Source organism: Pinus tabuliformis, chromosome X (genome assembly GCF_031772625.1).
Source record: "Pinus tabuliformis cultivar Carrire ecotype Pingquan chromosome X, CPIR1, whole genome shotgun sequence".
In the NCBI taxonomy this organism is placed as follows: Eukaryota; Viridiplantae; Streptophyta; class Pinopsida; order Pinales; family Pinaceae; genus Pinus; species Pinus tabuliformis.
In genome coordinates, this window is record NC_142308.1 from 1183297565 (window position 1) to 1183312430 (window position 14866).

A 14866-nucleotide genomic window follows, 5' to 3' on the forward strand; every position below is an offset into this window, starting at 1 on the left:
CTACAAATTATCAACTCTGATATTTTGTTTGTGATCGTAGGAATGTTAAATGGCTTTTAACTAGCAGCCATTAGAAAACATGATACTTAATGCAGATTATGCTTCTTGTACTATTTGCATGAGTTATCTGCACATCTCTGGCTCAGATTAATTTTGTTGAAACAGAGGTCATGCAGAAATACTAATGCTGGAAGTTCATCGTCAAGGCGAACACTCAAAAGAAATCACTCTGCAGAGAAACATGGAACAGAAGAAGGTGAACTGGAATCTCGTAATCTGTCAGACGTTGGTCTTAATGTTCTCGGACGGGGTTGTCAAAGACTGGAAAAGCTGAGTTTGATATGGTGCTCTGCAGTCACAAGTTCGGGCCTAGCATCAGTAGCTCAGCATTGTAGCGTTTTGAAGGCCTTAGATTTACAGGTTGGTTTTGCTTGTGCTTACTTCAGTGCCAGTAACCCTTATATAAATTATTATGAAAAATTGGGGTGTTCTTACTTCTAACTATTCGTTGACTGCTTTTATTCTCCTGCCGATTTTTTTGGTTAATAATCTTGGGTCTCATCAAAGTATCTATTTTGCCCAATGTTACATCTATCGTTATAACTTATCAGCAATCTATTGCCGTGGATCCAAAATTTAAATTATTGGCAATATCGGGGAAAATATCAGAAATTATTGGGAAACATAAAAAAATACAAAAATAATCTTTCAATTTTCAAATTTTTATTCTTTTAGAGCAACATCAACATCAAATAGATGCATTGTCACACAAATATGAAAATAAAACTACAATATAAAATGCATAAGATGTCAAGTGGTACATCAATCATTGATACGAGTAATGAGATACTGAAATATGATATCTGTCCTCAGTCATAAGTTCTGACAAGATAATACAAAATCACATTAAAACAAAACTAAATGTATCTGATAAGATGATCATCATGAAGCATCTAGATACTAAAACGATAATCTGATACTTATAATGCACTAAGGAGGTGTGGCTAAGGATTAGGTTTCCCTAGCCCTTGAGAATCTTGTGGTTCTGATGCAATTCATTAGTTCCTCCCTCTAATCTCTTTTTCTAGTAGTGTCACAATTTGAGTTCTTTGCAATAAGGACAATGTCTGGGGTGACCATAGGGCAAATATCCACTTCATGCCTTGGGATTTTGGCAAGGTGGTATTTCAAGAGGTGATTCCACCAAACATTTCCATTCCACATAGCTTGCAACTCAGCTTTGTTCTATGATCATCTTCACATGGTTCACCATACTCCCACATTTGGTAATGGCTTTGTGATTTAGTAGAGCTCTGATTAAATTTTGGACCTACAACACAAAACAAATGTGGAAATTCAAAATCCAAATACACAAAAAACTCGAAGAAAGCTGCAATTAGATATTACAGCTATATAAGTATTAAATCTCTCATTAAAAAAGGGTAAAAAGAGGCAGGCTCTAAATTTATGCTAATCTTGAAAAACAAAGAAAAGTAAGGTAATTTTTTTTACATGCTTGGAAATATGGATATGGTATACTAGAATAGATCTCCACTCCAAAAATGCTCCGCTGATGGCAAATAAAATTAGAATAGATCTCTACTCCAAAAATGCTCCGCTGATGGCAAATAAAACTATCGATTTTCCCTTGTTTGCTTGATGAAAAATGGTCACAAAACTCACACAACCCTTAGAGCTCAATCTCGGCATAAGGAAAAACGAAATTGACCCTCAAAAACCCAAACTGGTACTTTATATTGTTGGAAATATGGTAGCCATGGTCGGTATTTTGTTAAAATTGGCAACTAGGGCCAAATTCCCCTTTGGACAACTCACTTGATGGAGAAAATTATTGCATTGAATTCCTCTCTTCGAGAGGACCAAAATCGACCTAAAATCACTAAATTTGGACAAGGAGAAATATGTTTTTGATGTGAAGCCCACACGTGTAAATCGTCAAAGTAGGCCATATCATCATGTAGGCTCATGAAGCCCAACAGACATGTCTTTTGACCCTCAACGACTTGTATAAATAAGGATGACCTCAAACCTCATTTGGAACCTCATCAACTCACACATCCATCTCTCTCCTCATCTGATTGGTTTGTACAACTATTGGGCGGCTGATTTTTCTCAAAAGTGTGACAGAAAGGAGGATGAAAATTACAGGGCCAAAACTCTGAAAATTTTCTGCAGTTTGACCAGGGTTTGACCATTGTTGACTTTAACATTCTGGGCAGCTTTTGACTTCGATTTTCTGGGACAATCTCTGTCTCAACAAGCCACATTTATTGGCAAAAACCAAGGTGATCTAGGCACTTTGACTTGCGTTGACCTCAGGCTGACCAAATTTGACTGCAGATTTGTTGACTGTTTTGGGCTGACTTTGACCAGCAAGAGAGGCAGAGTTCCTCTCTCCTTTGACCTAACTGTTTTGGGAAAGTTTGACCAGACTTTGACTACTGTTGACTTTCTGGTTAGGGATGATTTGACTGCTGTTGACTGAGGACAGAATTGCAGATTTGAGAGGGCTGTTTTGGACAGTTATTTGGCAAGTCAATTTAGAATTTGATTTTGTATTATTGTACTCTCTCTGTGCTGAACATTTGATATTTATAATAAGAAGAATTGATCAAAGGGTTGTCCCTATCTTGGGGGTTTTCCCCAGCATTCGTCAAATACTAGTGCTCTCTTGTATTGGCTTGTCTTCTGCATTTATTGTTTATGTTGTATTTACAATTACTGTCAATGTGATGGTTAATGTGATCACTATTGGAAATTAAATTGGAAATTGTAATTGGGCTAACTAAAGGACATTGAAGTAATTGTGCAAAACATAGAACATACCATTGTTATCTAAAATTAACATTGTTTCAGAGCTCAAGTTAAGGCAAAGCGTAAGCAAGTGAGAAAAACAATCACTAAGAGATTTGTTGCACAAAGATTATTAGACAAGTCTCAATGGCCTCTACATTTACTTCAAGACTGAGGACAAACTCAATGAAAAACTGACTATCATGCATGGAAGATGACTTTGGACCTCACTTTGGAGGAGCATGAAGTATTGGACTATGTGTAGGGAAAAGTGGTGGTGTCAATTTTAGGTATGTTCTATGCTTAGAGCAATTTATTTCAATTTTCACAGTTAGCTCAATATTTTTTTCAAATTAGCAATCACATCAGCATTAAAGTAAACTGTAGATAGAACATAAACATAAATTGCAGAAGACAAGCCAAGACGAGGACACAAGATGTGGCGCTAGCCAGGGACAAACCCCAATGTGGGGAAACCCTTGATCAATTCTTCTTTTATGTTCTTCAATAGTTCAGCAGAGAGAGAGAGAGATAGTACATTTACAACAGAAGTAAACACATTGACTTATCTAGATAAGAGCATAGATCATCTCTAAGAAGATGATACATGAGATCAGTTGAAGACATGCCGATTCAACTAATTCTCCAAGGTGACTCCTTCACCTATCATTGTGTTGCATCCTGTCATCATGCTGCACCTCACCGTGCTGCACCATGCTGCACCCATCATCAAAATGTTAGACCTCATGACCATGCTGTACTCATCATACTGCTGCAACTTATGTTGCATTGCTATCCCATGTGTCATAACCATGTTGTCATACAACATGTCCAATGTTCTTGCAACACCATGCTTGCCACTGCTATCTATGCTGTCCATGCTTGCTGTTGTCCCATGTACCTTTGCTGCGATGTCACAATTGTCCCATTTATCTCTAAAGCACTATGTACCTTGCTGTCCCATGCATCTATATACAGCATTATGTACCTTGCTGTCCCATGCATCTATACAGCACTATGTACCATGCTGTCCTATTTACTTTGCTGCACTAGTTAGGAGCTATCCCACTTATGCCACTGCTGCACAATTGTCATAGCTGTCCTATGTCATTGGGCTGTCCCATCAAAGTTGCCGTCTCAACATGCTGCTGTCCCATTGTCCTATTTGTTAGTGACATTGCAACTCCTATGTGGCAGTATCCAACACCTCTGTACTGTTGTTCATGGACAGAATTCGATCACTGGTTAGGGCACCCTCCTGTAACCTACAACAGTCCAATGATCAGCCCATAACTCACCTTGAATTATGTGACTTCCCTTTCTTTTTAAGGTAGGTGACCACGCTGGTTGAGGAGACACCTACAACTCCATATAGAGGGTTGTTTTGACCATCAAAACAATACTTACAGGCCCGCTGCTTTCACACGGACCTTGCTGCTTCTTCAAGTGGTCACAAGGGTGACCTTAATGTCCCTTCTCCTTTGCTGAAGTAGGCCTTGGATTGTTGCCTTCTAGCTTAACTCCTAGGCCCTCCTAACAGTAGCTTAGTCCTCCAAAAGATCCATGAATTTGCTGCGGCTAAGACCTATTAGGGCAGCGTATATCCTTATCTTGACTGCGGATAGGTTAACCTTGAGATAGTGTAGGTTAGGGCTGCCTTCCATCTGTGTCTAGGGAAGCCTCTTTTCCTCCAACGTCCAGGGCTTCCACTCCTAGATTTCTCTTCCACTAAAACCCAAGACAAGCGGAGAGAAGTCAAGATAGAAGTGTGTGAGAGAAATAACTCTCAAGTCATCTCCTTTTATACTAAAACGTTGAGAACATGTGGGGTTTATTTGGTTGCAGGCCGACCTTGACGAATTGTCTTATAACGCAAATAAATTCATAACTCCATGAATATTTATCGGAATATGATGATCTTTAGATCAATCCTACACCTCTCGATGAGAGGGATCCAAGAAAAATATCAGCTGTCATAAATAAGATGACCCACATGGAGTTTGGCCTAGTTGCCAATTTTAACACTCCCTCTCAACTAGGGAGAACTCCATCCGCTGATCCATATGTCCGACTGTACTATCTTTGCCATCAGTGCCTTGCACTGCTCTGCTCTGCTTAGAAGAAGAATTGATCGAATGTTTCATACCATTCTTTACATACCCGAAGTCAGTTTTATTGATCCCAGATCAATATCACTAGAGAGTGTCTCAAACCACTCATACTGATCTCATGTCAGTTTCTTTGATCCCAGATCAATGGAGGTCATCCTAGCATAGGGAGTACAGTAGATACAACAATGCGTCCATCGATAGTACTACTATGGTCCCTAACCCCATTTCCCTGCTCATTGGCTAGATGAGAGGTACTTCCCATGAGTCCTAGACTGCATGGGTAGGATGCCTCGATAGGAGAACCATTCATCCTGTCCCTAAGTCGCCGCGAGGTATCACAGGGGAAGGATGAGCCATTCACCCTGTACACAACGCACCATTAGGGGAGGGTGAGTCGCACTATGGTCGCTTGTTGCTCCAATAACTACCCCAAGCCCCCCGGTGCTCCGAGAGCTCAATGCATGCAACATGTAGGACCCTCATAAGAAGGTTTCTCAACGACTCCAAGTCGTTCGGGAAAGTCACAAATATGACCTTTCCTGGGGGGCTTTGACAGAATATCTGCGACCTGTACATCCGTCTTAATGCGATAGAGCCTCCTCGCTCATCGACGTACCATATCCCAGATAAGGTAGTATCTGATGTCTGTATACTGGATCAATCATAGAATACGGAATTGCTCAACAATCGAATCCCTCCCTGGTTGACACAGAAGATCATGGTGATATCCATCATGTGTACAAACAGCTCATTGAAGAGCTTCCACAACCAAGCAACTTCACACGATATCATACTCGTAGCTATGTATTCGGTCTCAGCGGTGCTCAAAAGCAACCGTCTTCTGCTTCCTGCTCATCCAGGATATCGAGTAGAACCCAAAGAGAACCAACACAAAGAAGTGCTCTTGCGATCCTCCACACTGCTTGCCCAGTCTGTGTTCGAATAATCATGCAACTTCACATTTTCGGCAGTGTACCTCAATCCATGAGAGATTGTGCCCTGGAGATATCTCAAATAATTCTTGGCACTAATCCAATGAGGCTGAACCATATATGAGCTCATCATGCTAACTTCAAAACATATATTCGGATGGGAGTTCACCAAGAACATCAATGCTAATATGAGTTTGTGAAACTCAGAGGCATTTCCAAAATCAGGTCCGGTATCCCTACCACATAACTTCTGAAAGTTAAGCTTCATCGAGGTAGTTGTGAGCTTGTTGTTCACCATTCCAAATTCGGAGTCTAACTTCCTCTTACTTCTGCAAATGAGAGGGTTTGCATCTGACAAAAATAGGTCATCCTCAAAAGGTGCCGATATGAGAGGTCTATCATCCACAACCTTCGAGCAATGGCTTGGATCGGCTTCACTCCTAGTGAGTCTCAGCTTCATCAGACAGCTATCAATCCTCTCATACTATGCCCGTGGTGTTTTGCTTCAAGCCATAGAGGGCTTTCTTCCACCTGCATACATGAGATTCCCGATTATGAATCTCAAACCCCTCGGGTTGTTCCAAACTTGTGGACTTGCTACATGAAGGGAATGGTCCCCTTGTAAGATTTTCCTTCGGTACATCTCAGACATGTACCTTCATGCTCTTTTTGAATTCAGGCATTCCTGTCATCATCTGACTCACATCGGGTAGGGTCCCATGATAAGTAGACCTTCGGTGCTATAGATGAGATGTGACAACTGACATGATCCCCAATGGACCTCCTGCAACTTGATACAACCCTGAACTCAAAAGCATCTGTGAAAAATTCCATTTTCAAATACGTACCTTTCCATCGATGAATGCCACCCTGAAACCTTTGACTTCCATTTCCAAAATGGTCACCAGGTTCTTCTTGCGATTAGGTACACAAAAGAGATTCTTGTAAATGAATCGAGTTACCCTCATTCAATTGAGGGGTAACATTCCCTACACCCTTTCCGGGATAGGTGGCATTGGCTCCAAGTATAATCCCATGATTGTTTCCATCTCTACTAAATTAGAGAGAGCACCCTCCTATCTGATGAAGTGCCTTGAAGCACTATAATCAATAAGCCAGGTTCCCAAAGAATCTGAAGGAGAGGGCCAATACAAGATAACACTTCTTTATCTTATCAGAAACAACATTTGATTCCATATGTGGGGTTCCTTGCTTTCTTGAAGAGTCAGCTGTTTCCTTGATGACCTGCATTACTCGTCAATGCCTAGATCATTGAAGATGTCCCTGGAATGATTGTTATCTTCATCAAGAGATGTGTCCCTTCCATTCAGACACTCCTTTGCATAATTGCAGAACTTATTACAAACAAGGCATCTGTCTTTCTTTCCACCCTTAGATCTGGACATCCCAATGAAGTGGTCTTTAGGTAGGTCATCAGAAGCTTCTACTGCGCCATTCTGATAATGTTCTCTGCTTCGACTTCACCCTTCGTGAATTTGAAGAGGGATGAGGAATCCATTGATCCTTTTGTCCTTTCCCAATTGTCTTCAGTGATTACTCTTTCACTCTTGCTTGGGCATTGTCTTCACCTCAGCTTTGATACCATGTTAGTTTTAGGTATGTTCTATGCTTAGAGTAATTTATTTCAATTTTCATAGTTAGCTCAATATCTTTTCCAGATTAGCAATCACATCAGCATTAAAGTAAACTGCAGATAGAACATAAACATAAATCGCAGAAGACAAGTCAAGACAAGAGGACACAAGATATGGCGCTAGCTAGGGCCAAACCCCAATGTGGGGAAATCCTTGATCAATTCTTCTTTTATGTTCTTCAATAGTTCAACAGAGAGAGAGATAGATAGTACATTTACAACAGAAGTCAACATTGACTTATTTAGATAATAGCATAGATCATATCTAAGAAGATGATACATGAGATCAGTTGAAGACACGCTGCTTCAACTGATTCTCCAAGGTGACTTCTTCACTTATCATTGCGCTGCATCCCGTCATCATGCTACACCATGCTCCACCCATCATCACAATGCTGGACCTCATGACCATGCTATACTCATCATACTGTTGCACTGCTGTCCCATATGTCATAACCATGTTGTCATACAACATGTCTCATGTGCTTGCAGCACCATGCTTGCCATTGCTATCCATGTTGTCCATGCTTGCCATGCTGTCCATGCTTGCTGCTGTCCCATGTACCTTTGCTGCCATGTCACAACTGTCCCATGTATCTATACAATACTATGTACCTTGTTGTCCCATGCATCTATACAACACTATGTACCTTGTTGTCCCATGCATTGGGACAACAACACTCTGTACCTTGCTATCCCATGCATCTATACAACACTATGTACCTTGCTGTCCCATGCATCTATACAACATTATGTACCTTACTGCCCTATTTACTTTGCTGCACTAGTTAGCAACGGTCCCACTTGTCCCACTGCTACACAATTGTCATAGCTGTCCTATGTCATTGGGCTGTCCCATCAAAGTTGCCGTTCCAACATGCTGTTGTCCCATTGTCCTATTTGTTAGTGACATTGCAGCTCCTATGTGGTAGTATCCAACACCTCTGTACCGCTGTTCATGGAAAAAATTCGATCACTGGTTAGGGCACCCTCCTGTAACCTACAATAATCCAATGATCAGCCCATAACTCACCTTGAATTATGCGGCCTCCCTTTCTTTACATGGTAGGTGACCTCGCTGGTTGAGGAGACACCTACAACTCCATGTAGAGGGTTGTTTTGACCATCAAAACAATACTTACAGGCCTGGGGATTTCACACGGACCTTGCTGCTTCTTCAAGTGGTCACAAGGGTGACCTTAACGACCCTTCTCCTTCGCTGAAGTAGGCCTTGGATTGCTGCCTTCTAGCCCAACTCCTAGGCGCTCCTAACAATAGCTCAGTCCTCCAAAAGACCCATGACTTTGCTGCGGCTAGGACCTATTAGGGCAACGTATATCCTTATCTTGACTGCGGCTAGGTTACCCTTGAGATAGCATAGGTTAGGGCTGCCTTATGATAGTGTTAGGGCCGCTTTCCATTTGCGTCTAGGGCAGTCTCTTTTCCTCCAACGTCCAGGGCTTCCACTCCTAGATTTCTCTTCCACTAAAACCCAAGACAAGTGGAGAGAAATCAAGATAGAAGTGTGTGTGAGAAATAACTCTCAAGTCATCTCCTTTTATCCTAAAACATTGAGCACATGTGGGGTTTATTTGGTTGCAGGCCGACCTTGACGAATTGTCTTATAACGCAAATAAATTCATAACTCCATGAATACTTATCAGAATCAGATGATTTTTAGATCAATCCTATACCTCTCGATGAGAGGGATCCAAGAAAAATATCAGCTGTTATAAATAAGATGACCCACATGGGGTTTGGCCTTAGTTGCCAATTTTAACAGGTGGAGCCTCCTTCAAATGCTCCAACTGCTACTAAAACAAAGTATAGAAAAGATGAGGTCAAAGCAAAGAAAATTTTGATTGACTGCATTCAAAAGCATTTGGTTGCCTATATTTTTTTTGATTTGGGAGCTTCTAAAGAAATATATGATAAGCTGGGATGTTCATAGTGAACATTGCAAATCAAATTCTTTCTCTCAAGAATAACACAAATCCAATCCTACTTCATGAGAATAACACAAATTGAGAATGACCACCTATCTATTAGAGAAGTTTTTGCTTGTTAATTTTTCTTAGGGCTATATTGATCTTTGCTTTCATAATTGCATTTCTTCATTAACACATTACATTCACCCCATAACATCATAACATTATTCAGATTTACATCATTATTCAACAACATATACAATTATATAGAAAGAAGAATATCACCATCATCAATGTAGTGGAACATAAAGGAACAATAGAAGAAAATAATTCACACATAGAGACACCAGGATTGGTTGAAGACCAGGGCGAAACCCACTATGGGGAAAACCCTTTCTAATTCTTCTTCTTATTAGATCGTCATCAAATGATTCAGCAAAAGATAGTAGAATGATCCATATCTTCATCCATACAAGTATTTAGCAAACAACAATGCTTATACCCAAAATTATGGTTTTGAAGCCTGTAATGAACTGTCACTGACCACAGTCAACTGCTGAACACTGCGGTCATTGAGCAAAATCTTCAGACAACCGAAATTCCATCATTTAGGTCCCGGTCGCACGGAGGAGTCATGCATGCGACTGGGAAGCTTCCTGTCACTCTCTGGAGCCTACAAGCGAGCGACTAGAGTCTGCAATTGAACTTCTGAAACCCTAGGTGCCGGTCGCACGGATGGAGAGTTGTCCATGTGACTGGAAGGCTCCAGTCATACAAATGAGCTAGACGTGATTTCAAACCTCCACCATAATCTTTGTATCTTCCTTTTGCTCTACCCTTTTCATTTTAGTCTCAAAATTCTCATGCATCTTTACACCATTTCCTTTTGCTCTAGACTCACCACCATATTGCAAATGAAGCCTTTGCTTCGAACCAAGTTGAAGATCCCTTGCATTGTTCCCCATAATACTTATCAGGAATTTGAATAACTCTATGATCATAAGCATTAAGATTATGTGTGGACTCTTCAATATTCCCTTTAGAATTGTCATTGCGTTAAATCACTTGAATCATCCTTTGACAATCTTAGGTTGTGGGTGAGGTAGATAAATAAAGTACCCGACATGGATGTGACAACATGAGTTCATGGAGGGTGGAGAGTAAGGCTAGTCATGGAGGGCACAACTAAGTGGTTGGAACATGATGTTGATGAGCTCGAGGAGGAGGTATCATAGGATGTGTTAGGGTCCTATAATTTTTATAGGATCGCTTGATTATTACTGATCATTATTATGTTTGAAATGTTGTAAATAATATTCCATGTTGTAAATTATTTCCAAAAAAATGTAAAAACTTTAAGAAAAATAAAAAAAATATGCTTGCAAGTCAAAATGCAGCATTAGAGGATAATTAAGTATGTTTAGATTAAATTAATCTTATGTTGCATGAGTTTGTGGAACATGGGAACGTTGGGCACTTGGGTACGAGTGTCGGGAATGGCTAGAGGTTTCCCCAAAATTTACAGGAAACGACTAATCAGGAGCGGTAATATTATATAATAAAAAAATTAAAAATATATTTTTAATAATATAATAATCAAAATTAATATTAAATCAAAATATTCAAATATTAAAATCACTTTAAATATATAATCTCCTTTATATATAAATATATCCTCTGGGTGTCTCTCCCCCTTATATATATAAAATATTAAAATGTCAAGTTCATTATCAGTGCTTTGTTTTGTGACACATGACCAATGTTTGAAACAATCTGCCTTAAAAATACAAAGGAACAATTTTACCTATGTTTCTCTAGTTATTCTTAAGAGAAAAAGTAAAGCAACTCTAATGGTTAAGCATTGACTGCCACATACAATATGCACACAATCTTTTGCGATCTATATACATAAATTCTTATCAGCATGACATCTCAGATATCACCCTTACATTGAGGTGCCACACGCTTCCTTAACCCATCAAGAGATTGTTCTAGTTTCTCAATTAAGGATATTGGTTTTAAGGATGTCTTTGGCCTTTCTCATGTTTTGTGGGCAATTCAACATATTTGTCTACAGGCTTTGTATTCCCCAACCCTAGGGAACGCTGGAACTCCAAAAAAAAAGTCTTCAAAGCTCCTAGAACTTTCCCAAACTCCCATTGTAGCTCCCACCGAAAAGGGAATGTTCCCATACAGTTCCAAAGCTTCCGGGAGCGCGAGAACCATTGGAACGGGTTTCCCACCTCTAGGGAGCGGTTCCCCTGTAACAGAGAATTAATCACATCATTTAAATGTGATTAAATAAATTGTAATAAGGCCTTGGTACTATAGCTTTGATTTTAGTGCAGTGTTGAAAACAAAAAATGGAGAATTTTCGTATGTGGTTAAAAGGCGCACATGTTCACGCTCTTGATCATAGTGGCTTTTTCGTCGGAAGGCTCCAGCGTCTTTTCAGACCCCCCCGCTATAATTCTCTTTAATGGGGGGGGGGGGGGGGGTTCTGAAAAGCGGTTTCCCCGCCGCTACATGTCTTCCCCTCATGATTTCGAACCCCCCCTCTAATATCACAAACAGCTCCAACCCCCCCTTCGAAAGCGGTTTTCGTCGTTCCTGCCATAACCCGCCTTCCCACTAACATCACCCCCCACTTCCGCTCAACTGCCATTCCCCTACTGCCACGTATCCTTTCCGCCTATCATCTCCCGCCAACATTTAACCTCGTTGTCACTCCCACACCACTCACTACTTGCCACTTGGACTGTTTTCCCCACTCACCTCCACGTCATTTCTCCACATCACCCTTGCAGACCCCACTTCCTTTCCACCAACCATGTGCCTCCACATCATCCCCCACCTCCATGTCACCTCTCGCCTCCACGTCATATGTCTGTTTCATGGTCAGTTAAACTATGTTTTTTCCTATACAACACAGTAATTTAAAACATGGTTTACAAATAGATGAGGGCGAATTTTCAAGAATGGAAAGAGGTTTTCGCTGATATCATCCTCATTTACAAAAACCTCTCTCAGTTTTCTAACAAATGTTATGGTTTGGGAGAGTTGGATGAATCTTTGCAGGTATATTTTCCCGAATTTTCTTATTTTTATTTAGTGTTTTAAAATGCGGCTTTTGAGCAAGTGGAAATGAATTTTCAAAAAATGAAAGAGGGTTTTGTTGCCAACATCATCATTTACAAAAACCTCTCTCAGTTTTCTATCAATTGTTATGGTTTTGGGATATACAAAGGGATTACGTGACCCTATTTTTTAGTATTTCGGGAGGAAAAGCTCAAAGATACTTAGTGACATGGATGCCACGTCATCAAATAAGAGTTGCTATCAAATTCAAATTTCTCTTCTTTGTCACCAACAATCCATAAAGATAGTGCCAAGTAGATTCATTTGTTTTTTATGTCCTATATTTCAGTTCTATTTGTGTAATACAGTTTAAGATATTTGTAACAAATCTTGATATTTTTTCAGGATTTTTTAGTTTAGAATTTCTATAAATACTTCATCATTTGAAGTAAGAGATGTTGGTTTTTGTACGGAGAAACACTATTGTATATCTTTCTCTTAAGCATCAGCAGATTTCCAAAGTAATACAGGAGCTCTTTCACAGGATTCATGTGTCAAGTTATTTGGTGAAGTACATCTATCTGTTTTATGTGTTTATATCTCTCTGTTTATAGCACATGATTATTTTTTAAAATCTAAATTATTCAATAGATAAATAAAGGACAAAATTTGTTTAAATCTACACTCTGCACTTGGCCACGAATAATTTCTATGTTTTCTTCTGATCTCTGATTATAGAATTCAGGGAACAATGCTCTATATTTTAAAGTGAATCTTACTCTGTTCTTCTTCTCCATTTCACAAACTTTAAAGAATCCAGTTAGTTTGACTACCTTGCCTTGTGAGATCTATCTGTAGATACTATAGTTAATCTATATTTTATGTAACGGACTCCATAGCCCAATGGAAATCTAAGTTATCAACCAACCACTCAAATACAAATCAAACCCCCAAACTTAATAACTAGCCTAACTTTCAATCAAACGTAGTTAAATCTTACAGAGAGAGCCCTCTTTGATGCTGGCAGGGCTAGATCCCAGCTTCCAAAGTTGGTTTGTGGTTACTTTGGTGATTTTCTTCTGCAACCTTAAAAAGTTACTGAGTGCTAACATTCTGGCGACTCCACCGGGGATGAACATTTCAGATTCCTTAGAAAAGTGTATCAAGTTCCAGATCTGATTACTGATGGTGGACAATGATCAGACACAAGAAGGTTGTATCATTCACTTGGCGACTCCATGTTCAAAGTATCCAAAGCTTCAAAGTTTTTAGTGTGACTCCACTGTCAAAGAATCCAGATTTTAGAGCATTCATGGCGACTCCACTACAAGTTGATCAGATTTATTGCTAAACAAGATGACAGGTTATGTGGCAAAGCCTCCATCTTGTGAAGTATTAAAAGAAATCAGGGATAAATTAGCCGATTTTCAAATTGATGAAGTATTAATTGTTTGAAATTAAGCAAATTTTATCCTGAAAGTAAAGTCTGTTTTTTTGAGTTAGTCGCTGAAAGATTTTAGAAGGATATTGAACTTTTGGATTATCAGATTCAGTTCTATAATTTCCGAGATCCTAAACAATTCTTGGAAAATATTCCTTCTCCAAAACAAGAGGAGATTGTATTGCCTTTTGATTTGCAGATTGCTGAGAATTATGTTTTCAAGTACAAGTCTGAAACTGAACAGTGGGAATCAGGGTTTAACCTTGAGAATACAACTGATGAAATCTTCCATTCTCAATCGGTTAATGAAGGCTTGCAAGGTAAACTAATTAATCAATCCTTTACTGATCCTATAGAAAACTACATGGAGGTTCTTTTCAGCTTAAGTGTTCAATCATGTTTTCATGGCCAGATCCAACAACAGTTTCCATTACTCTCTACAACTTTGATTTTATGGACAAAAAGTCAAGTTGTCCTTTTGATTGTGCTAACAAATAGTCAAGCAGCCCACTTGTTTCAACAGCTACTTGACTGGCTTCATTGGCTTTTTTGTATTATTTGATTCAACATGGTTTTCAACAGTATAGGGTAGGTAGCAGTGTGCAAATAAGCTCAGTGCCCTGAGCATCTTTTCAAGCATTCTTTCCAGTTTCAGTTTCAGATTGCAGTACATCTTTCAGTTTAGATTTTGGTTCAGTGTATTTCAAACTTCAGTTTTCTGTGCGTAGAATGGTTTTGATTTCAGTTTTAGAGTTTCATTCACAGAGATTTTATGGCAGAACAGGTTGCAGATTTGGGATCAACCTACTAGTCTACTGTTTTCTTGACACCTCACAAGAAGAGTGCCATCCCTAGCTGGAGCCTATGTTAGGGTCCATTAATTTTTATAGGATTGTTTGATTATTACT

The 14866-nt window shown here is 39.5% G+C and overlaps 1 protein-coding gene across 3 annotated transcripts in view; it reads left to right on the forward strand.

Moving 5' to 3' along the window:
- Positions 1-14866, forward strand: part of LOC149144169 (F-box/RNI-like superfamily protein) — a 334943-nt gene that overhangs the window by 64836 nt on the left and 255241 nt on the right. For all 3 annotated transcript variants that reach the window (XM_089450095.1, XM_089450093.1, XM_089450094.1), the window contains one exon: positions 166-420. In XM_089450095.1, coding sequence (XP_089306221.1) covers positions 166-420 — 255 coding nt within the window. The remainder of the gene's footprint in view (positions 1-165; positions 421-14866) is intronic.